Genomic DNA, 25546 nt, shown 5'->3' with positions numbered 1-25546 from the left:
AAAGAGGAGAATTTATGGTATGCTCCCATTTATCTTCAAAAAGAACATGTGTGTTCCTTTTTATTAAAAACCTCCCATTGAAAAGATGGAACCTCACTATTTATTTTTTTTGGCTTCTTTGGATTTACTTGGATTAGTCCAGTCATGAGTTTAACAAGATGACTACTGCACTTGAACTTTTAAAGCATACAAATACAGCGATAGCTAAACATAGGAACTTGTCACATGGACCACAGGCACACCAAAGCTTCCAGCTCAACAGGAATACATTAGCCTGTCAGGAACCATTTCACATTTCAGCACAGACCTCAGGGACCCTCATCAGTTTCATTCTTTGTTCTGAATTAAAGGAAGTCTGTATTCAATCTATGCAAACACCCTTCACAATGGGAGATGGCCCCCAAATGGGAAATCCACTGCCCCACCCCTCCCCCAATGCAAACACTCACTCAGTGCTCAGGGGAGAAGGGGAGGAGGCCAGCCAGTTTTCCCGGCCACAACCTGAGACGCTGAGGGGAGGGAGGGGATCCTTACGTCCTTGGCTGCCTTTGGATCCGACACACAGGCAAACGTGATGTCACAAGTTGAAACGACTTCAGCGGGGGTTCTTCCTAGGCGGGCCCCCTCCTGGATGAACAAATCACACTGCAAAAGTCACAGATCCTAATGTGAGCTGCAGGCAGTGCACAACACACACACCAGCCAGGCCAGAGATGCAGTGCTCAGTCCTCCGGAGTGGCCTTCCAAGGCAGGAGGCTGAGACTGTAAGCCAGGGACCCCAGCGGGTAGTCTGACTGCTCAGGGAAGTGGATGGGTGCCCCTTAAGCACAGTCTTGTTGTTTTTATTTTTTTTTTGGCCGCACTCATGTGAGACCTTAGTTCCCTGACCAGGGGTTGAACCCATGCCCCTACAGTGGAAGCACAGAGTCTTAACCACTGGACTGCCAGGGAAGTCCCCAGTCTTGCCTAGGAGGATGTTCCATGTTCTACTTCACAGGAAGCACAAAACAAACGTCTGCTGAAGGTTTTCTGAATGAAGAACAGGATGTGAATAGTACTTGTCTGCAGCTCTTTGTGGCTGTCGCTGTCTTGGCTGTGGTGAAATCTACCCAGTGCCCTGTGAGCTGGGGAAGCAGGGCTTGGGCTAACAGGTTGCCATTCCTTACTGAATTGTTTCTGGGCGGGGGGTCTACAAGCACTAATTTTTCTTTTCTGAAAATTAAAATCACCAGAACATCTCATAACAAAATACATCATTAACGTTTTGCTGTATTTCCTTTTTCTTTCTTTTCTTTTTCTTTTTTTTGTGGTACGCGGGCCTCTCACTGTTGTGGCCTCTCCCGTTGCGGAGCACAGGCTCTGGACGCACAAGCTCAGCAGCCATGGCTCACAGGCCCAGCCGCTCTGCGGCATGTGGGATCCTCCCGGACCAGGGCCCGAACCCGTGTCCCCTGCATCGGCAGGCAGACTCTCAACCACTGCGCCACCAGGGAAGCCCTGTATTTCCTTTTTCTAAAGGCATTTAAAAAAAGTATTTAGAATAATTTGGACCTATTATTTTATATCTAATTTTTAATATTTTATATAATTACATCTATCAATGTTATAGACTTTCATAATTACTGTTTATAACGCACGGTTGCAAGATACTCCACTGAGAGATATACCTGAATTTACCTAATGGCTCTCCTGCAGTTCAATATCTGGCTTGATTTTAATTATAAATGACCCCAACAAATATCCATCTCTTCTATTTTTTGAATTTAGATCTCTGTAAGTAGAATATAACAGGCTCCAAAAATGGTTTTAAAAAATGTAGACAAATGGCTTTCGAATAAGGCTGGGTCCATTTATAATGATCTCTGGCAAAGTCTCAAATCACCAACACAGAGCACATTTTTTTAAAAACAACAAATAAGTACACATAAATACATTAAAAATTTGTCCTACTAGATGATTTAACAAGCCAAAAATGGCAACTTTCTGCTTGATATATTCTGATTACTCCTGATTACTGAATCTAACACCTCTGTTTATTAATTGTTTCCTCTTTGTGAGCTATTTAAAAATCTTTAAATCATTACTATACTGTTTATTTAACAAGAAATTCCACTCCTGGTTTTATACCTAAAGAAAACAAAAACACTAATTCGAAAAGATACACACACCCCAAATGTTCATAGCAGCATTACAATAGCTAAAATATGGAAGCAACCTAAGTGTCCATCAACAGATGAATGAATAAAGATGTGGTACACACACAGACACACACACAGAAGAATATTATTACTCAGCCATAAAAAGAATGAAATTCTGCCATTTGTAACAACATCGATGGACCTAGAGGGTATTATTATGCTTAGTGAAATAAGTCAGACAGAGAAAGACAAATATGCTACACTATCACTTATATATGGAACCTAAAAAACAAACAAATAAATGAATATAAATAAAAGAAACAGACTCATAGAACAAATTAGTGGTTACCAGTGAGGAGGGGGAATCGAAGAGGGGCAAAATAGGAGTAGGGGACAGTACAAACTGCTATATATAAACTAAATAAGCTACAAGGATATATTGTGCAGCATAGAAAAATATAGCCATCATTTTATAATAACTTTAAATGAAATATAACCCATAAAAATACTGAATTACTATGCTGTACACCTGAAACTAATCTACTAATGTAAATCAACTATACTTCAAAAAACCAAAACCAAACAAAACCCCCAAAACCCCCCACAAAAACTAGGGAAAAATACACAAAAATTGTTAGGGTAGTGGGAAATTTTTAGAAATACAAAATTTTTAAATTCCAAAAAAAAAAAAAAAAAGAGTTGGTGTACTTTTCAATTTTTTTTTGGTTTATTTTTTGTTGTGAGGAGTATTATCAAAAACTATTCATGGGGTGGCTGGGATGAATTGGGAGAATGGGACTGACATATATACACTACTATGTATAAAACAAACAGCTAATAAGAACCTACTGTATAGCACAGGGAACTATACTCAATGCTCTGTGGTGACCTAAATGGGAAAGAAATCCAAAAAGAGAGGATATATGTATAGGGACAGCTGATTCACTTTGCTGTACAGCAAAAACTAATACAACATTGTAAAACAACTATACTCCAGTAAAAACTAATTTAAAAAAATATTCATCTTGGGCTTCCCGGTGGTGCAGTGGTTAAGAATCCACCTGCCAATGTAGGAGACAGCGGTTCAAGCCCTGGTCGGGGAAGATCCCACATGCCACAGAGCAACTAAGCCCGTGCACCACAACTACTGCGCCTGAGCTCTAGAACACGTGAGCCACAACTACTGAAGCCTGTGCACCTAGAGCCTGTGCTCCGCAACAAGAGAAGCCACCGTAAAGAGAAGTCTGCGCACCACAACAAAGAGTAGGCCCCGCTCGCTGCAACTAAAAGAAAGCCTGTGTGCAGCAATGAAAACCCAACACAGCCAAAAATAAAAGAAAATAAATTTATTAAAAAAAAAATTCACCTTTTTCCTTATAAAGACAAACTTAAAAAGATCTATGTTAATATTTTTGTTTTCTTCTGGTTTTTCCTTTTGAAAGAAATAAGGGTAAGCAGCAGAGCTGTCTGATTCCAAGCCCAAGTTCATAATTGCTTTGCTCTACTGTCTTCCCATAAATTAATCTGGAAAGAAAGGCCACGTTTATAACAATTAAGCTTTCCAATCAAGAAAACAGGATGACCGGAGGCACTTCTATCAAATGGGAACATACTTATAATGCAAACCCTTAGATTCTACTGATGTTCTACAAGTATGCATGTCTAGATTTCCTGGTTACCCTGGCCTTGAATCAGAAATATCTGACGACAGGGCCTCTGAGATCTCACTCCTGACTCAGGGCCCCGCAGCACCTACCCAATGCCCAGCACCTGAAGCCCACATCTCTTAGCATGGCTTTCAGTGCCCTTTCTCCCAGGCTCCCTCAACTCTCCAACCAGTTCCTTATTATTCTTGAAAAGGGCTGTTTTAACAAAGTGAACTTCTTACTTTGCCTAGAACATTTTTGTTTATTCAAATCCACCAGCTCTACTACCTCCCTTCATTCCAGCTCTCACCTTGCTGCACACATGGGATGCTCACCTCATCATTTCACAAATATATGCTTAGCCACACCTTGTTCCTCAAGAGGCTGGTTCTTTCTTGGTCTCTTCGTTCCTGGCAAGTACACTGCTTTATTTTCTGGCACTTAGACTATGGTTCTTTATTTTCTTTCTTTCTTTATTAATTATTTTATTTGGCTGTGTTGGGTCTTCATTGCTGCGCGTGGGCTTTCTCTAGTTGTGTCGAGTGGGGGCTACTCTTCGTTGTGGTGCACGGGCTTCTCATTGTGGTAGCTTCCCTTGTTGCAGAGCACGGGCTCCAGGCACACAGGCTTCAGTAGTTGTGGCTCGTCGGCTCTAGAGCACAGGCTCAGTAGTTGTGGCGCATGGGCTTAGTTGTTCCGCAGCATGTGGGATCTTCCCGGACCAGGGATTGAACCCATGTCCCTTGCGTTGGCAGGTGGTTTCTTAACCACTGTGCCACCAGGTAAGTCCTAGACTATGGTTCTTTACCTTTTCCTGGATGGGAACTTGATGGGAGCCTGGCCTCTCTCCATTACAAAAGACTTGGAATTCCATTTCAGGGCACGCACAGACCCCTTGAATCCATGGACCACCTGAGGTTAAGAACTTCTAAACCTGTCCTGTCCCATATGGTAGCCACTAGCCACAGGAGACTGTTTATTTTTAAGTGAAACAAAATTTAAAATTCTTCAGTCTACTAGCCATGAATCAAGTGTTCAAGAGTCACATGTGGCCAGTGGCTACCACACAGGCCAGTGCAGATATAGGACATCTCCTTCACCACAGAATGTTCTATGGCACGGTGCTGTTAATACAATCCAAACACAGAACACAGTGCAGCCATTAACAAGGACGAAGCAGATCTGTTGATACACTCTCCATATCAATGAATTCATTACACACACACACACACACACACACCTCTTGCATGTGCATGGAAAAACCTGACAGGTTTTTTTCCTATTACTTATTTCAGGTAATGGCAGAGAGGGGAAAATTTCCACTTCATTTTATACCCCTGGGTGTTTTAAATGTTCAGTTTTTATGATAACATCCTACACTGGTGTATCTACACCCCCACCTGCCTGAACTAAGAGCTTGGCTTCTACTCCATGGCATGCAGAACGATGGAGAGAGACAGGAGGGAGATTCCTATCCTTAGTTACCCCAAGGGTCAAGGGTCTGTCCCACCCCACCCAACAAGCACCACTATGAATGCTTACTTTCTCTGCAGTCCGGTTCCAGACAGTCACCGTGTGACCCATTTTTAGCAAGTTGGAGACGATGCCACTTCCCATGAGGCCAAGGCCCAAAAATCCTATCCTGAAAAAGAGAGAGACTGATCAGTTCAAGGTGGGGGGTGGGGTGGGGGAGGACAAGGTGAGATCCTGAATGCCACACAGGCTCTGCTTCCTCATAAACCTGGGGAGCCTCACCTCAGACCACCAGGAACGCTCTGTGGTGTGCTGACACCACCACTGCAGAGCCAGCGGTAGTGCAGGCAAAGTGTGCCTTTTCTTATTATGCCACTGTTCAAAAGTGTTCATAAGTTTAAACAGGCATTTTTAAATCCTCAACTGCCACTGCAAGAAGTATGACTCATATGGTTTATGGCAAATCTTCCAAATCATTTCCTTGTTGTTTTGATAGAAGGTCTGAGCTTACGATTCCATTACAGCGAGAAAGGAGACATTTATCTTCAGATCCTGCAACAGTTCCCGATCAGCCACCTCGAGTCCTAGGCCTTGAGATGCCAATTTAAAGCACCTTGGGATCCATGACAAGTTAACAGGAGCAGTAAGTACAGAGCCAGCCACCTTCCTCAACTGCAGGAGTCAGCATCCTGGTGCTCACCTCCCCTTCCCAGCTCCACGCCCTGCACCACCTTTGCACTCTTCGTGCCGTCAGCAGGGACAGACCTTGCCTCGCTTCTTCAAAGCCTCACCTGAGCTTTGGAACCAATCTTTCCCAGTGCATGGATTCTTCTCCTGAACCTCTTTCCCCCTGTTGCTTCTCCACCCTGGCCCGTCCTTCTCTCCACCATGCCTTCTAACTGCAGGCCCATTATGATCCTTCTGAATCTGAAGCACTCAGGTGGACAGTATGTTCAGCTTACCTTCACTTCCTACAGCTTGCTCCTTCCTACAACCCCTAGAACTTGGGGGCTATGAGCTGCTACAAGCTTTTATAGATGATTTTACCTTTTTCCCAAATGTCTCTTCTTGGTTCTTGCACTTCTGTAACTCTCCTTGCATGAGACATGGCTAAACAATGCCTCTTTCTTCATTTAATTAATTAATTTTTTGGCTGCGTTGGGACTTCGTTGCTGCACGTGGGCTTTTTCTAGTTGCTGTGAGCCAGGGCTACTCTTTGTTGCAGCGCGGGCTTCTCACTGCAGTGGCTTCTCTTGTTGTGGAGCATGGGCTCTAGGTGCGTGGGCTTCAGTAGTTGCAGCACGTGGGCCCTAGAGGGTGTGGGCTTCAGTAGTTGTGGCACATGGGCTCAGTAGTTGTGGCTCGCAGGCTCTAAGGCGCACGGGCTCGGTTGCTCCACGGCACGTAGGATCTCCCTGGACCAGGGCTTGAACCCGTGTCCCCTGCATTGGCAGGCAGATTCTTAACTACTGTGCCACCAGGGAAGTCCTCTTTCTTCATTTACTACCTCATGTTCTTGTTTTCAGCTTGTGTTTCTCTCAGCTCTAAGATCCTCTGCAGCTTCTTCACTTTGACCTGTGTCATCCTTTCAGTATTTTTAGTCTCCTGGAAGTCATATCTGCAGCCACCTTTGCAAACTGGCTCAGAGGTTCCGCTATCATTGCTGGAATATGCACTCTCATACTCTCTGTCCCAGCCTGCTCTAAGTCATTTGAATCAAATGCTGAAAATGGAACCCACCACCTTCCTCACCATATGGCACCCTTGACCATTAAGTTTCAAGCCAAAGCTTAAAAACAGGGAGGTATCTTTTGTCATTCACAGCTATCTGGGTAGTACAAGTTTTCCCTATGATTCTAAATCATGACAGACTAATTCTCTTTCCTTTTCTTGGTGTTCCAGGACACCTAGAAGACCTGGGGATAAAGTTTATGCATTTTAAACACAGCAACTGACAGTCCCTCATGGTGTCCCTGAGGCAAGGTGGAAAATGTGGACCAGTACGATGCAGCTGGTCTGCTCTGTAGTTGGCTTTACACTCATGTTAAAAAAGGGTTTGACTGATGGGAGAAAACACTGGACTCTGTCCTTGACCTAGAGCTGGATTTTTTAAAAAAGCCAACAAAATCCTCATTAATTTAATGGGCAATACCCATTCCTCTTTTTATTAGCATATAACATGCCTCTAGCTCCTTCACTCCACTAAGGAAGTTCACTAAATACAACTGACAGAATAAGTGACTTTAACAGTACAAAAAGTGATGAATAATGTAAAAGACACTGTTTTTAGTCTGAGAAAGAACCCTATAGAAGACTCAGATGGGAGATTCAGACTTAGCTACGTACTTCAAGAGAATGCTTCTTCTTCAAGAACCCTTTCCATCAATACAACTAGCTGTCAGAATTGAGGCAACGGCAAGTGTGGATGCAAGCTAAGGCCTGGGGACCACAGTCAAGTCCCCCACCTGTCTGGGTGGGGCAGAGAGCAGCAGGCAGGTGCACAGGAAGGACAGGGAGGCGACAGCAGGGAGAGCCAGGGAAGGCAGGACAACGGGCTGCCTTCATCTTTTGCCCCCACCAGGGCCAAGGACAGTGGTTCTTAAAGCATGGTCTCCTGATGAGCACCAGCAGCTATCTGGGAATTTGTCCACCCCAGACCTACTGATCAAGAAACCCTAGGGGTGGAGTCAAGCAATCGGTGCTTTACGAGAGGCCTTCCAGGTGATTCTTTTTTTTTTTTAAGTTAGCTGTTTTATTTATTTTTTTGGCCACGCTGCAAGGCTTGTGGGATCTTACTTCCCCGACTAGGGATCAAACCTGGGTCCTTGGCAGTGAGAGCTCGGAGTCCTAACCACTGGACCACCAGGGAATTCCCCAAGGTGATTCTGAGACACAGGAAAGTCTAAGAACCACTGATCCAAGTGTTCCCTGCTTGGAGACTCACCAGTGAGCACGAAGCCAAATCCACAGTACATTTATAGGGCAGCTTCTGTCTCCCACAAGTCAAATTACTCCTAGGCAAGTCGTAAGAATTACAACTTTCCCTTTCTCTTTCCATTTAGTCCCAGCAACGGTTGGGACACAACCCTTAACAAGCCACCTTGAGGTCACCCTCTGGCCCCAGCAGAACCAGAGGCACAGGAAGCCTCTTCATCAAAGGTCCTACTTTTTGTCTGTGGGTGTGATGCTGCCATTCACAGCCGTGCTGTCTGCTGCCTGGATGGAGGTGGACCCAGTCTCCTAGGGAAAGGAAGCACAAGTTGTCAGGTCAGCCTGCCCATGTGAGGCCCTGATGAAAATAAAAATGAGGAGGCATGTAACATACGTACCTCTTCACATATTTTCAATTTCTTTGTGATTGCCTGGTAACAGACAGCTGGCTAATAAAGAAGAAGTGAGAAAACCACTTATTAAACTGAACATTTAACCAGTCTTCATTACGATTTCCCTATTAAGGTTAGGCCCAAAGCGGGAAGTTAACATCAAAAACTTCTCTGGTGTCCAACCTTACTGAATTCCAAACCACACATGAAAAGTTAACTTGCGTCACTTCATTCAGCTCTCACGCAGCTCTACAAGATGCTTTTGCTGATCATGATGTTGAAAATCAGAGGTGTTAGGTCACGCGCCCAGAATTACAGACCTGATCAGTATAACTGGGCTTGGAATACAGATCTGTCCAACTCCAAGGCCACATAGCATCAGCAGATCCTATCAGGGCTCAGCCTAACCGACAGCCCTGTAGACACTTGGGGAAACTCCCCCCGCACTCCCAGGGCTCATGGAGACTGCCTTCATCCAGCAGCACTGGCTACCTTGTGGGTGGTCGACAGCTCCTGAGGTTTCAATTCCATCCTAGACTCTGAAGGCAACCGCAATTGTCTCAACCACACAGCCACTAAGTTTTAAAAGCTTTTTTGGGTTCATTTTTAATCCTTTTTTTTGCGATACGCGGGCCTCTCACTGTTGTGGCCTCTCCTGTTGCGGAGCACAGGCTCCGGATGCGCAGGCTCAGCGGCCATGGCTCATGGGCCCAGCTGCTCCGCGGCATGTGGGATCTTCCCGGACTGGAGCACGAACCCGCGTCCCCTGCATCGGCAGGCGGACTCTCAACCACTGTGCCACCAGGGAAGCCCCATTTTTAATCTTAACAGTGCCTGATTCACGAGTGGTCCTCTATGTAACTTTTAAACTTAACTAGTTGCTCTGGGCAGCAGTACAGGTAGAGACTAACTTTTCAGACTAGGGTGAGGTTCCAAATGAGCAGGACTCTCCCCTCAGGCCAGCTCCTGACCAAGGATGAAGAACCTCAAAGAACAACTTACCTTCTCGGTTTGGCTGAGCAGGAAGTGATGGAAATGAGGGTCTGCATCTTTAACAGGCTGAAACCAGAAAATGATTTAATAAAACAAGTTATCTTCCAACACAGGTCACCTCCTTCTACCCGAGAACCAGCTTCTCCTCTGGCTGAAACACCTCTGGGAGCTGGGCTCATTCTTACAACTGCCTGGAAACTCTTCTCCCATTGCTGGTCTAAGCCTTTCATAAACAATGCCCATTCTACCTGGAGGAAAACTGGCTTCAAGTGGAAAAGAATGAACATTTCTGCCAGGTTGGTGGATAAATTATTCCCAAACACTGGAATAATATTTTAAAAGCATACTATTTTTTAAATCCAGCATTCACCAGTCACTTCGGATAACCCAGCAGACCAAACCAAATTCTCAAACTTTTCTGATCTTAGAATTTTGGCCCACTTGTGCCTGGTGCCAGACCCTTGAGTGTCTTGACTCACTGAGGATCAGTATTAAAAGAAATGAGGAGACAACAACTGCAGGACTGTCAAGGGCTTTTCCTAAGTAGGCCCAGCAACAGGGGGACGGTGCATCCACCCCAAGGATAAGGTAGTGTGCAGCTACCAAACATCAAAGCTGTATATACAGTGAAAGGGTGTTTATAAAGTACCAAGTGGAAAAAATCTGCAGAATGATCCCACTTTTGTGAAAACCAACACTACTCCCGAAAGTAAAAACTGTAACATGGGTATGTGATTATGTAAATGATGGTTAAGTGGGTGCGCCAAAGGGTTTGGAGTGAGTTACATCAAGCTTAACAGTCAGGATGCCCCAGGGTGGAGACCTGTGCTTTTTAACTCATTCACTTCTGTACTGTTTGGCAATTAAAAAAAAAAAGTCTCATACACAAGAAAAGTGGGGGAAAGGAAGAGCACATCACACAGTCAGGCCAGGAAACCAGCTCTGAGGCCGGGCTTCTCCTGGCCCACGGGAGAGGTTATTACCTCACTCACGGTTGGTTGCCATTTAAACGCGGCCATGGGTCCGGCCATCATCCCCTTCACAGTACTAGACTCGGGGATGGTGAGGTCCTACAGAGGGAAAGGCAGATCGTCAAAACGCCGTGGCACCTCAGGAGCAGGTGCCTTCCTGCCTAACTTTGGGAGCACCTCTTCACTGTTTTGCTCCCTTTAGTCACACTCCACCCCGAACTAGCCCTGCCAGCTCCACGGTCTCCCCAGGCATGGCTCTGATGACTGTCCATTGGGAGAAACAGGGCAAGTTCCTGTCAACACAGAGGGAGCCTTTCTTCTTCTCTGTTCTAGAAGTAACAAATGTGTTCCTGTGCCAAAATTTCATAAGGATGGAGGTAACGGGAAAGCCCGATTGTGGTCTGTAGTGTGGTCAGCAGGTCACAGAGAAAATTCCTTATGGCAAATAATGAACATTAAGATAACAATACTGGCTTCAGAAGGAATCCACCATATCTCAAATAAAACTAAGAAAGCCACATGGAGCAGTGAGGAGATCTGCCCAACTTTTTACAGCTGCTAAGTGACAAAGCCAGAATTAGAACCCGGAATGGTCAGGAGCCAGGAGCCTGCTCTCTCCCCAGACAGAAGGTAGGAACCATTTGGGTGGGGGAGTCAAGAGTTCAGTGGGGCATGTTGAGATCTCCACTAGACAGCCAAGGGGAAAATGCAAGGAGGGCCACCGAGGCTGGAAGACAGCAAATGGGGAGAGGGACATGAGGTCAAATCTGTGGTGGAGGGGCAAGAGCAGATCAGCTGTAAAGCTTTATCCCTAGACACCTGGCCCTCAGTGGAGACGCTCAAAAAAAAAAAAAAGAGGCCCAGTGCAGTACTGTCCCAGAGAAGTTTGTCATGATGGACACGTTCTGACTCCACTTTATCTAGTGCAGTAGCCATAAGTCACATGTCACTATGGAGCACCTGCTAGTGTGACTAAGAAACTGGATTTTAATTTGGGTTTAATGTAAATTAATTTAAATGTAAATGGTCACCAGCCTAGTGACTTGTCTAAGGCCACAACAGAAGGGAGTGAGGTGAGAACACAGCTATCTGTCCAGCACTGACCAAAGGCCTCAACTCCTGACTCCTTGCTCTCTGTACAAGTCTGGATTTTAGGAGAACCACGGACAGTCCTGTCGTGTCCAGATGGTTTGTGCCCGGAGTTGCAGTTCTCAGCTCAGGACTCAGAAATAAGAGCCCCAAAGAGAGAATGAGTGTGCACCCCTCACATGGCTCCCACACAGAGTCTAGACACAAACCCAGACTTCGCCTTCCCGCACATAATCGACCCCTGCCATCAAGGTCAGGCTTTTCAGTTAATCCTCATGGGACAGAGAATTATGGCCCAGACTGGCAATCATCTGGGGCTCTGCCCAGTTATCAGCTAGGCTACTGTGCTGTTTCAGAGAGGAGCTCGCCAGCCAAATGACAATTACTATAGCAACACACACTCTTTTGTGAGGAGTAAGCCTGGCAGCAGCCCCTGGGGTTGCACTAAAACCACACTCTCACTGCACAGCAGGCTACTGCTAAAAAATAATAAATGTACAATGTTCATCAAATGTATAGTGTCGCAGGCACTAAGTATTTGGCTTATGTTACTCATTTAATTCTTAAACCTAAGAGGCTTTATTATTTTCAATGAGCAGACAAGGAAAAGGCAAAGTTAGTTGGCCAAGGTTGCACAGCTGTAACAAGTCACGGAGTCATGATTCAAACTCTAGGTCCTCCTCCTAACCTCTCCTTGATACCGCCCTTTATCCAAAAAGAAGTTTCTCTCCAGGGCGAGCACAGGAGTTGGTGAGATCCATGGCTTAAGATACCAGACAGTATGAATCTGGAGAACAGTATAAAACCTGACAGCCCAGATTTCTGTGGGTCCCCAGGAAATCAATTCAATTGGATCAAATCAGATCATACCCCCTGGAAGTTCTTCATGCACTGCTCCTGGCAATTTCTAAACTTTTTCCACCTTTGGTTGGAGGTTCCCTGCACTCATGGTCACCTTGGCTGTCCCCACCGCTACAGCTGCTCTCATCTACTCTGTCTTAGGTCATCTAACAGCGAGGACCTTCTCTAATGCAGAGATGGCACAGTGGCAGCTGACAGGCTGAATCTAGTCCAGAGAGATGTTCCTTTGGACCTAAAAGTGTTTTAAAATTTTGAGTTAGCTTCTAACATTTAAAACTGGAACATTTCACTTAAAAAAAAAAATCTGTATTTCCAGCTTCTCTTGAGGAAAACCAGACGATTCGGCAAAAGTTGGCTGTAACCCTGAGGGGGGGCCTTGGCCTCCCCAGACAGCAGCCACTGCCACCCCTAATGCTCTCGGCCCAACCTCCTGCTTGAGCACTCTCTCCCTTCCCTGCCTGGTCTCACTGGTGTCTGAACTTGCAAGTTTTGATCTCACGCTCAGCGTTTCATCACGGCCTCATAACCCGTCTGTCTGTGCCAGCCATCTGGCTTCTAACCCCATGATCCTGCTCTAACAATCTTCCCCTGTGTTTTGACAGACTACCCCCTTCACCTCAAATTCTCCTCCCTTGGCTTCTAAGACTCATACAAATCTTTTTGGGAAGAAGGTGAGAGGTATATTATTTCTGCTTTACTTTACTTTGCCGGCTCTGCCCACTTCTTCCAACCCTGAGCTATGTGCGTTCTCTCTGCAAAGCCAACTTCTGCCCTTCACTCTTCTCTCTCCTTGCTTCCCCCTAAGACAATCCCCATCTGGTCTCATGGATCCAACGTCCTCTCTAGATATTCGCTCCTCCACACCTACATTTCCATCCTATGTTATTGGAAGCCTCCCTGGCAGTCTAGACATCATTCCAAATGCATCACACTCAAAACAGAAAACTGGTCCTCTTGCCCCATAAGCCAGCTCCTCTCCTTACTCCTCTGCTCAGAAAAAAGGCATCATCATTTCCCCAGGCACAGACTTGAAATCATCTCCCTTCCCTTTTTTCCATCATCCCCTATATGTAACCAGTTACCAAATCTTATGAACTCTTCTTCTGAAGTGCCTCTCACACAGTGTTCCTTTCAATATTTGCTATCCCACCCACTGCCCACCCCCGCCAAGGAAAGCTCCTTATGAACGCACACCTGAAGTTGCCCTTCTCATTGGCTTTGAGCCTTTCTTCTCTGCCCGCCATGATCCCTAACACACAGCTGGGAGCACACTGCCACCTCCACATCCAGCTCAAACACCTTCATGGCCCCCTACTGACTCCATAACAGTATAACACTGCTTAGACCTCAAGGCTCTCCACAATCGGGTGACAACCTATCTTTACCTGTCAGGTCTCCTTCCTGTCCTCTACCAGTACTGAGACTCTGCATGCCAACATCGAGCCCACGTGGGTTGTGCCCTTCGTGTATGGAAGGCCTTCCCTTCTTTCCTGCTCAGCCCTTTCCAGTGCCAGCCCTTGCACGCTGGCTCAGGTGGACCCTTCTCCTCCTTCGACCATCTGGTCCACCCGTGCACCCAGGCCGTGCCCCTCCCATGGTCTGCAGAATTCTTTAGGGCAGCACATAGCAGAGGACTCTACATCCATTCAGGGAGCTGAAGCATACCATAGAGCTCAGCTCTCCGGTATACAAAAGAAAGTCACTAATCCCAGAAGCTACAGAGATAAAACAAACCTTCTCATCCTTTGGGGGCCGACCCCGCTTCCGGGGACTTTGCTCTTGGGCTCTTTTCAGAGGGGACTTGGAGCCTCTCTCTGAGGAGCCTGAAGACACCCTCTTCTTTCCTTCTCCCATGTTCTTCTTCACCTTCCCTTCAGACAGGCTAAGCTTGCGCTTCTCATCACCTGAGTTTGGCCTACTTCTCTCCTCACTGGAATTACGCCGATTCTTGTCATCAGCAGAACTGTGGGACGATGTCTGAAAGTTTAATAATAATAATGATAACAACCACAACACCCGCCACCATCACTACCATGATTTACAGGAGCCACACCCTGTGATAAGTGCTTTACGTGTGTTATCCACACAACAACCCTATGAAGTAGGCTCTGCTGTCAACTCCACTTATATCTGGGGAAGTGGATTGAAAAAGAAATTCAAGTCACTTGCCCACAGTCCCCAAACTGGATTTACACCCAGGGAGTGGATATAGCCCAGAGGCCGTGCTCTTAACCTCCATGCTATAAAAGGGAGAAGGCCTGTGCTATACTCAAAAGCTGAGATACTTCTCCTGGGTCCAAGAGACTTTCCTAAGAGCAACAATCTGTTCCAGAAAGGTCAGCCACATGCATGGAGTTTCAAGTTGATTAGCAAAACGCTGATACCTTAGAACTGAAGTAGCTCTCTCTCCACTGGCATTGCATTAAGAATAGTTTTGGGTTCGGGCGATATTTAATCTGTCAGTTACTATGCAAAAATAACCAGTCTGGAGTCGGCATAAAGTGAGAATCGTGAAGCCTCTCACCTGGTCTTTCCCTTTGGCTCTCCTGAGGAACTCTTCTACGGCATCCACAGCTTGCTGGAATCGTTTTCCCTTGTTAATCTTTATCATTTCCTCCTTATGTGCATGATATGGCTTGAGCTGTTCCACTTTGATCCAGGCACTGGCAGAAAACAGAGAGAAAGGATATGATCCACACTGCCTATGCCCCAAACTATCGAAGACCTCACCCCAGCAGAATGCAAATACCTGTTTGGTTTAACTGGATTTTGAAACAGGCCTTCCACCTTTTTCCAAAACATGCTATTGACCACCCCAAACTCTTGAGCCTAAAAGTATGTTTTCTTGAAACAAGTCAAACAACCACCACCAAAATCAGCATCCTCCAAAATCACCGCACTGCAGGTTATTTCCACTCTTATTCACCAGCCTTCCACACTGAAACACACATACTCTGCCACTAGCTCAGGGCAGAGGAAACTTGTAGATGTGCTCCCATTCTCACTACACAGTACAAATGGCCCCACGTAGATCCCAGGGAATCAGGGCTCTTGGAAGCATTGTCAACCACAGCAGCATCACTGTCCATCAAGAGCCTGAGCCAGAATGATGACCTATCAATCCACTGAGGATGTGGGATGCTACGAGGGCTAAAGAAAGGCAACATCTTCAAAAATCTGCTGCTTCTACAAATGTTTGCAGCCTTGGAGCCTCTATTTATTCATAAATGATTGTACCCAGGGCTACTAAACCACACAAAACTTGTGACACATTGGAAAAAGGGCAGTAGTCACAAAAGGAGGCTTTTAAAAACAAGATTCTACTTGAGATTAGAGGAAGGGGAACATACTCTTCCTATTTTTAATTCCTACCACCAATGCAAAACACATGAAAATGAAAAAAGCCATCAACTCTGGAATAACTGTCCTATCAAACTAACCTGCATAAATCTGCCCCAGTTGGCTTTTGTGGTTTCCCTAAATGACATTCAGTTTCCAGAACACTAGTAATAATGGAGAGAATTTTATAGGCTTGGCAAGGTAAGAGTTGATTTACATATTTTACCATGCAATACTCAGAGGTTTCATAGCATAACCTTCAGAAAAAGTGGGTCAAGTCAAGGATATAGAAACTAGGCTATCACACTAACTTAGGATTCTTTCCTTTAGAGAAAGCTAGAGAATATTCACTAATAACAGTACAAGTGCTAACCTGTGCACATAAAAATAGAGCTACCAACCCAGCAACAGCCACCTGTGCTTCGAGTGGTTGTGCTAATGGCTGTGATGATGGATCTGCACAAACACAATCTCTGGAACCATCAGTCTGCAAACTAGGACTAGGCATGTTATCTATGGGTAAACAAGACTAGAGAGAATGAAACAACGAACGGGCACTCAGTTGCTAGTCTTATTGCACAGGGCTCCAATGAGATGAATGAAGTAAGCAGGTACCCTTCTAGTGACCAACGCATCTTGAGGTTTGAAATTGGACACAACAGACCCAATGGGTCTGATCTACAAGGAGGAAAAATGGAATTAAATTTTGACCCTACATTAATTAGCAAGTGCATTTACAGCATTTCTAAGGACAAACCACCAGCGCAATCAGAAGAAAAGCCAGACACACCTTGAAAAGCAAGTCAAACTTTCAGATTAAATGGTAGCTCTAAGGTGACACAAGTATCAGTGATGAAGCTTAAAGACCCACAGTCCTCAGGAGAAGCCTCCTCCCTCTCCGAGCTTCAGGTCAGAAGCTGAGACCTGCCCAAGTTCCTAGCATAAGAAAGACTGGGTGGTTTTCATCGAGCCCCTTGAGATGGGACAAGAGACTCTAAGAATCCCTAACTCCCTCTTCCTCAACCCCCTCAAATGAACCTCTGATTCAAGTGGAAAGGTGAGAACATCTGTGGAGGAAGCACTAATAAATCCATGCCTATCTGTTAGTTGAAGCATTTTAAGTGCATTACTGACTTCTGTCATGAGAACAGTACAGTCAGTATTCACTCATCCTGGGGCTTCCCTGGTGGTGCAGTGGTTGAGAGTCCGCCTGCCAATGCAGGGGATATGGGTTCGGGGATATGGGTTCGTGCCCCGGTCCGGGAAGATCCCACATGCCCCGGAGCGGCTAGGCCCGTGAGCCATGGCCGCTGAGCCTGCGCGTCCAGAGCCTGTGCTCAGCGACGGGAGAGGCCACAACAATGAGAGGCCTGCGTACCGCATTAAAAAAAAAAAAAAAAAAAAAATTCACTCATCCTAAATAAAGACTGGCATTTGAGATACTAAAATTTTCCTCTTATGACCATCTTTGAAAAGTGAAAATAATTTGCTAAAAGAACTGACAGTATAAATATGACTTCAACAAGATAAATGCAAGAAATGTTAATCTACTTAAGAAATCAACCTCTTGTTGGAGAAACTCCTGTCACATCAGAAAAATAGTAAATAAAAAGCCAGCCCACTGGAGCCCTAGGAAGATGATCTCTTTAAAGCAAGATGAATTGAAATTCACTTTGGCCATCTCAATAATTTTCTCTCTGAAGGCTATATTGCAAAACTCTGTCTCCTTAAAAAGGGCAAGCTTGAATTTCAGCTGGAGCTTCAATAAGCCCCACTCTCCATCCACTGAGGCCCATCAGGCGGGGCCTGGCATGCAACTGGTGCTCAATAATCACCCAGTAAATGACAACTTCTAGGCACCTTCAGGGGAGCTGGATTGCTGACCTCTGGGTTAAATAATGTATGGTTGCGGAGGCTTTTTGTAGTTGTTGCTGTTGTTTGTATGTTTTTAAAGTGACTGTTCTGTTTCTTTGCTTGATATAAGCTGTAACTTGTGATTTCCCTCTTAACGAGCTCCCAATGCCTAGATGGAGCTGTACCTTTTCCAACCAATTTGCTGTGGGCTGGGAAGTCAAAAAAATCAGGCTTAGTCAAGTTGTGTCTAACGAACCGGCCTTGCTTCTATATACAAGGAAGTTAATTACACGTTGTTTGTAGAAGTAAATGCCCGAAAACAAGCTAACTGGCAATCAGTGAGATCATTACAAAGAATGAAATGGAAGGTCCCTTAAGATACTTGGCTAAGTGGAAAACAGCAAGATACAGAACAGTGTGTGTAGTATGCAAGCACTTGTGTAAAGACGAGGAAAAAGAAGCATGTAACTTCCTGATGATGTGCAGTTGTCTCTGGAGGGACTCGCCATAAGAAACTAGTATAATTGGATGTCTATGGGCCAGAAACTGGGTGGCTGAGGGATGAGGATGAATGAAATTGTTTCAACAGTTTATAGCTTGATTTGCAGGGAAACCATGAATATCTATTATTCCTAAAAAACAACATATCAACGATAAAGGCCTCTGCTCTAGCACATGGGCTACCCTGACTGCCCAGAGGGTTCTCCCCCATGACTTCCTTGTGTAGGTCTGCTCAGGTGGGTAGCTACTGCCTGGCTGACAGTGTAACAGCACCTGTAACATGGCCAAGAGCAGCAAACGTACGCTGGTATTCTGATACACCTCCCCCAAATGCCTTCCATTTGAGAATATAAAACTTCCACTAAGCCACCTTCCGATTATACACTCAAAATAAATTTTAAAATTTCACATTTTCAAACACTTCCATAATTCTGATCTGCTTTCCCCTTAAATTAAAACTAAACTATGATATCATAGTAAAGAAGCCAGTCTATGAACAATCTCAAGCACCCTCGTCTATGCGTCTCAGACTTCACAGCAACAATGACCTGGGCGGGAGAAAGAGAGTACACACACGCAAGCATAGCCCACAGGTGAGAACAAGGATGAGGTCAGAGATGTGTGTTTGCCTCTCCATCTGGATTTGGGGAGTACTGTAGTACTTCATAAATAATTTCTATGCTTGCCCCATACCCCCTTACACCAATAAAAGAGGCTGAGGATTACTGAGGTGTTACAGGTCCAAGTCTAAGCTATTCAGAAATCAAGACACCCAAAAAAATGCAAATCAAAAAACAAAACAACCAAAAAAGCCACAAAACAAATAACTAACAATTTCAGTTAATTTCAAGCAACTGATTATCATACAGACATCAACAAAGACTTGCAGGGACTTCCCTGGTGGTGCAGTGGTTAAGAATCCGCCTGCCAACGCAGGGGACACGGGTTCGATCCCTGGTCCGAGAAGATCTCACATGCCACAGAGCAACTAAGCCCGTGCGCCACAACTACTGAGTCTGCGTGCTGCAACTACTGAAGCCCGTGCGCCTAGAGCCTGTGCTCTGCAACGAGAAGCCACAGCAATAAGCCCACTTGCCACAACTAGAGAAAGCCCACATGTAGCAATGAAGACCCAACGCAGCCAAAATAAATTTAAAAAAAGTTTAAAAAACCCCCCCCAAAACCAAAGACTAGCAGAGAAAATAGATTTAGAAGATTTTTGTTTCCAAAACTTGAAAACATTCCCAAATGCTGGATAAGGCTCTCAAGCTGCACTGCCAACACCAACATGGCCAGCCACTTCTTTTCATGCATGGCACCTGTTCCTGGGGTCCACTGCCTCAGACACGAAGGGTGGCACCTGTAGGACAGGAGCTGCTGTTGGCGCTGGGAGGGGAGAACCTGCTCAGAGCTCTCTAGGATAACTACTGTCCAGCTCTGGCAGAGGGACACTGCTGGCTCACTCCAAATACTGGAGCAGTGGCTCTCACTATCTGCTTGGCTCAATTCTCCAACCATTGCATGTGTTGGATGCAGGGAAAGTGGGTCAATCAGGTGCCAGGTGAAAAGAAAAGGGGATGCTCAGATGGTTCCAATCTGCTATGCTTCTAATTATGAGCCAAAAACTTTTCTAGCAGTTACTTCATTATTATTTAAAAAAATTTTTTGGCTGCATCTCGAGGCTTGTGGGATTTTAGGTCCCCGACCAGGGACTGAACCCGGGCCCTCGGCAGTTGAGAGCGAGGAGTCCTAACCACTGGACCGCCAGGGCATTCCCTGCTAAAGTTACTTTAGCACTCACTCAGACACCTCACAACCAGGCTGTCCCACCTTATATCTAGCTTGATGTAAAAAGTACCTCAGGCTGGGACCTTGGACATCTTATCACTTAAATCCTTGTTTCCTGACTGCTACAGAAACTCTTGTTTGGGATTTACCCATTGTTTGCCCATGGTATTCTTTGAACTGGTTTGTTTCTGGTGGTTTTTTGAGCACCTGCAAACTAAATGAACTCCCTCCATTCTGCCATTCACGGCCACTGATGAAACTTTTAAACCCTGAGCTCAGTTTCTACTCTGATGAGCAGCCACCTGTTCGAAGTGGGCCATCATGTGCCTGAGACTTAATCTTTTGATGTGGTCATGTGGTGGAGTTGGCAAAATTACACTGAGGTTATTTTCCCCTCTGAATTTTTGCAAAATAGAAAAGGCCTGTGGGCAATTCCCATGTAGCCACCTAGGCTCAGCTGAATCCAGGCATCTTATATTAAGTCCTTCCCCTCACAGGGGAGGCTGGTTGGGAAGGTCTATTCCTCGCTTCCTTTTGTGAGGGGGAGCGAAGTCAGGAACGAACTATGTCGCCATCCTGGTGACATCACCCCCGGCCCTCTCTTCCTGGTTCCCTCTTCCAGTGGGAAGTCAACATAATTTGCTAGATGTTTTGGAAGAGGAAGAGAGAAAATCAGGTTTCTAAAAGATTGAAATCACCATTTATCTTAAGGAGCTGCCCTTTTTACTCTTTAATAAAAGTCCCTGCTTAATATAAAAAAATCACCTCTCTCTATATTTTCATTAAATAGCATGTCAGTTTTGAAACTGAACATCCCTGACTGAATCCTATGTTCCTCAGGAATACAAGAACAGCCTCACTGGGTCAGAACATGTCCACCGAGGTCAGGGCCCAGTGACCAATGGAGCCCCTAGAATGTGCCAGGAGCACACGACCCTCTCCCTGGCATCAAGCATTAAAGGTGAGGTAGAGTCCAGCCTCTCCTGTAGCCACTTACAGCTTTGCCCATAAAAAGTCATTCTCATCCCTAAAAAGTCCACTTGCATTTCCTATCTAAACCACGTTCTCACATAGTTCTCCGTATATATGTCCTAAACACAGTCACACAACATATATTCTACTCACGGTGCCCCTTGTCAAAACACCTGAGGATTTATGAACAAGTCAGTGTTTATCTCTTTAAGGCCGCTCATTATTTCACCAGTTCTGATGGTGTTCTTTTCTCGGTCTTTGCTTTTTCACATTAAAGAGTCCTCTCTTTCACCTGATTCAGTCCCCTTTCCCGATGTTGACTAGTTCCATCAGATCCCATTAGGATGACAGACTAGACAGCACATAGTACTTCTGGTGAGGCACGATACAGTTTTTACATAAAGGTGGAACGATGTAAAAATAAGAAAAAAGAGTAACAAGAGCAAAACAAAACCAACCAAACAGAAAAAGGTGGAACAATGTACTGTTTTGTGTTCAATGCCTTTATGGTCAAAAGAACAAACCTGGCTGACATCCTTAGGAATCTCCAACTCTCAGATGCCTTTCTTTTCAAACACAGATCCTCCCCACTCTGCCCTACCATGGGCAGGGTCTGTCTCTCTCACATTTTCCTTACTTAAAGCCACCTGCTTCTAATCAGCTTTTTTCTTTTGTAACAGATCTATACCCCGACCTGATGTTTGTTGAACACCTGCTCTTGCCAACCAATATTATGAGTAAGTGATGCTACTTCTTCATAACTACAAGGTAGGGGGTGTTATCCCCACATGTGGACGAGGACAAAGAGTCTTAGAAAAGTGAAGCAGCCCAAATCACAGAGCAGGCAAAAGTGGTATCTGAATATACATTAGGCTGGTAACAAGCCAGAGCTCTTTCCCCAAAGTAATTCACTGCTACCAAACAATCTGGAGATTTTGCCTTCAGTTAATACAAAGATTCTAAATAAAATCTGCCTAACACTGATCACTAAGAACCCTTCTCCCTTTAGAGACGTACTGTAGATCCTTAACCTTTGTTTCCTTCCATGAAGGCAACCGCTTAGCCACAAAAAGTTAACATGTTAGTTCCCTGATAGCTTAATTTTTAAATAGTTTTTTACAAACACTATCAAGGAGGTTTAGAAGACTAAAGATATTATAGCTAGCCACTGCTGTGTATCCACTTGCTTATGAATCTCCTCAAAGAACTTTAGTTAGAAATCACATCATCACCACCACCAACACATTATTTTTGTTCCAGGAAACTCATCCTTTTCACTGGCTTCAAAGGTTTGCCTGGTTGAGTGCTTGAGTGCTGAGATTCCCTCAGCTCCAATTTCCTGTGTCCTATTTGTAGTATTTCGTATACATAGGGACGACCGTTTATTCTTCTAGCCTTCTAGCATTTAAAAAATTATCATAAGGGCTTCACTGGTGGCGTAGTGGTTGAGAGTCCGCCTGCTGATGCAGGGGACATGGGTTCGTGCCCCGGTCTGGGAAGATCCCACATGCCACAGAGCGGCTGGGCCCGTGAGCCATGGCCGCTGAGCCTGCGCATCCGGAGCCTGTGCCCCACAACGGGAGAGGCCACAACAGTGAGAGGCCAGCGTACCGCCAAAAAAAAAAAAATTATCATAAAAACACAATAGCTTTCAGGTCTCCTGTAAGCTGATTAACTCCCCACTTTCTATGAGGTCCCATTTGTGTTTCAGACTTGCGTACTTTTTCATTTAGCTAACCAAGCTGGGCCAACCACGTTGCCCCTGTTCTCCCCAAGCACAAGTTCCTTACCTCACGCAGGAAGGCTCTCTCTGTCCACACATCCAACTTAACTCCCAGGGGTTTACAGTAGCCCCACTGCCTGGAATGCCTTTACTATTCTTGCCTGTCCAAATTCTAGCCATCCTCCAGAGTTTGACCTAAATCCCATCTCTCCAGCAACCTTCTTTGACCTAGCTGTTCTTTGCCGATCTCTCCTTGTTCTAGAACCCTTTAACAATAATTCTACGCATCACTCATTCTGCACTTAATCCCATCTAAAATGTTTACGTCTTGTCACCTGAGTTTATGTCTTGTCCTGAGTCCCTGGAAGACGGGGACCACAGCATTTGCTTTCCTGGAAGTTCCCTTTGGTGTCCAGCAATGTGGAGTGTGGCTGTACAATCATACTTGTCTGCATCCAGACAATCTTTGCTGTAAATTCAAGGCATTACCAGAACATTCCCTCTTCCAGACTGTCTCTTGCTCTCACAGCTTTGGGCCAGTGACTCCCTTGAAATATTGTCACCAAAAGGCTGCTGAGTTGGTTTGTGACAAGAACTGGGGCTGGGTATGTCTGTATATGTTTTTGGTGAAGGTAGACATGCCATGCAAACTCTAAACCAGGGTAAGCACTCTGACGCATAAGCTTGCCAGTGAAAAATACTGTTGTAAGAGATCTTTCTGTGGAATATTATATATCGCTTTCTAGAAATGTATAGTTTAAATGTTGGTATTAGATATATCAGGAAAGTCACAGACATTTTTCAAACCCAAAGCTACGTTTTCCTGTAAGAATCATGAATAGAAACACAACTACTTAAATCAAACCATCTAGCTAGACCCAGGCAATCAACTTGATGGAGTGATAAGAAAGCTAAACATGTCGCTGGAAACTCAAATACACATTCTTTGCTTCACTGCGACTTCTTATATGGCCTATTGAAGAATCTCAAATTAACAGTCCTGATTTCAACTCTAAAACAGATCTGGTTAAAAAGCTTTACTGTTACAAAAGACCCCGAACAGCAAAAGCAATCTTGAGACAGAAAAACGGAGTTGGAGGAATCAGGCTACCTGACTTCAAACTATACCACAAAGCTACAGTAATCAAGACAGTATGGTACTGGCACAAAAACAGAAACATAGATCAATGGCACAGGATAGAAGGCTCAGAGATAAACCCACGCACATATGGTCACCTAATTTATGACAATGGAGGTGAGAACATACAACAGAGAAAAGACAGCCTCTTCAATAAGTGGTGCTGGGAAAACTGGACAGCTACATGTAAAAGAATGAAATTAGAACACTACCTAACACCATACACAAAAATAAACTCCAGATGGATTAAAGACCTAAATGTAAGACCAGACACTATAAACCTCTTAAGGATTAATCTCCAAAATATACAAACAGCTCATGGAGCTCAATAACAAAAGAACAACAATCCAGTTAAAAAATGGGCAGAAGACCTAAATAGACATTTCACCAAGGAAGACATACAGATGGCCAAGAGGCACATGAAAAGATGCTCAACATCACTAATTATTAAAGAAATGCAAATCAAAACTACAATGAGGTATCACCTCACGCTGGTGAGAATGGCCGTTATCAAAAAATCTAGAAACAATAAATGCTGGAAAGGGTGTGGTGAAAAGGGCACCCTCCTGCACTGTTGGTGGGAATGTAAATTGATACAGCCACTATGGAGAACAGTATGGAGGTTCCTTAAAAAACTAAAAATAGAACTACCGTATGACCCAGCAATCCCACTACTGGGCATATACCCTGAGAAAACCATAATTCAAAAAGAGACATGTACCACGACGTTCATTGCAGCACTATTTACAATAGCCAGGACATGGAACCAACTTAAATGTCCATGAACAGATGAATGGATAAAGAAGATGTGTCACATATATACAATGCAATGTTACTCAGCCATAAAAAGAAACAAAATTGAGTTATTTGTAGTGAGATGGATGGATCTAGAGTCTGTCATACAGAGTGAAGTAAGTCAGAAAAAGAAAAACAAATACCGTATGCTAACGCATATATATGGAACAACAACAACAAAAAAAGGTACTGATGAACCTAGTTGCAGGGCAGGAATAAAGAGGCAGACATAGAGCATGGACTTGAGGACATGGGGTGGAAGGGGAAGCTGGGCCAAAGTGAGAGTAGCATCGACATATATACACTATCGAATGTAAAATAGTTGGCTGGTGGGAAGCAGCAGCATAGCACAGGGAGATGGGCTCAGTGCTTTCCGATGACCTAGAGGGGTGTGACAGGGAGGATGAGAGGGAGGCTCAAGAGGGAGGGGATATTGGGACATATGTATGTATATGGCTGATTCACTTTGGTGTACAACAGAAACTAACACGTATTGTGAAGCAATTATACTCCAATAAAGATTAAAAAAAAAAGCTTTACTGTTAGAACGCTAGATCAAATCATCTAGTTTTACAAGAACAAGACTAAACAATTACTTTAAGATGAATGAAATTTTAGCTTTCACTGCATACCTCATGCCTGAGCTACGACGATAAACAGCCATTAAAAGAGAACCAAACATGGCCCTGATAAAAGGAACTGCCTGTGGAGTTGGGTAAAGAGACGTGAGAACTGATCTCAATGAGGTTATCATATTTGGAAGGTGGCACCCCACTTCCCACCTGACTGACATTGTCACTGGTCCCAGGACAGCTGCCCAGGACAATTTCTGGGAGATAAGCATAGCACCTTTTACTTAGGTATGAAGCCAGAATGATATGCCATTCTTACAGACTACAATGAGACTGAACTAGGATCCGTAGAATATTCACAGCAGCTTCA

General features: G+C 44.7%; 1 protein-coding gene across 1 annotated transcript in view; it reads right to left on the bottom strand.

Moving 5' to 3' along the window:
- GLYR1 (glyoxylate reductase 1 homolog) overlaps positions 1 to 25546 on the bottom strand; it is a 34262-nt gene that overhangs the window by 6288 nt on the left and 2428 nt on the right. Inside the window, 8 exon segments of the mRNA XM_007453455.1 lie at positions 535 to 645; positions 5327 to 5426; positions 8424 to 8497; positions 8587 to 8637; positions 9583 to 9639; positions 10557 to 10643; positions 14229 to 14471; positions 15019 to 15157. Of these exon segments, the coding sequence (XP_007453517.1) occupies positions 535 to 645; positions 5327 to 5426; positions 8424 to 8497; positions 8587 to 8637; positions 9583 to 9639; positions 10557 to 10643; positions 14229 to 14471; positions 15019 to 15157 (862 nt within the window).

This window comes from Lipotes vexillifer, unplaced genomic scaffold (genome assembly GCF_000442215.2).
Source record: "Lipotes vexillifer unplaced genomic scaffold, Lipotes_vexillifer_v1.1 scaffold914, whole genome shotgun sequence".
Lineage (NCBI taxonomy): Eukaryota > Metazoa > Chordata > Mammalia > Artiodactyla > Lipotidae > Lipotes > Lipotes vexillifer.
Note: the sequence above shows the minus strand (reverse complement) of the source record. Positions and strands in the feature narration are given on the sequence as shown.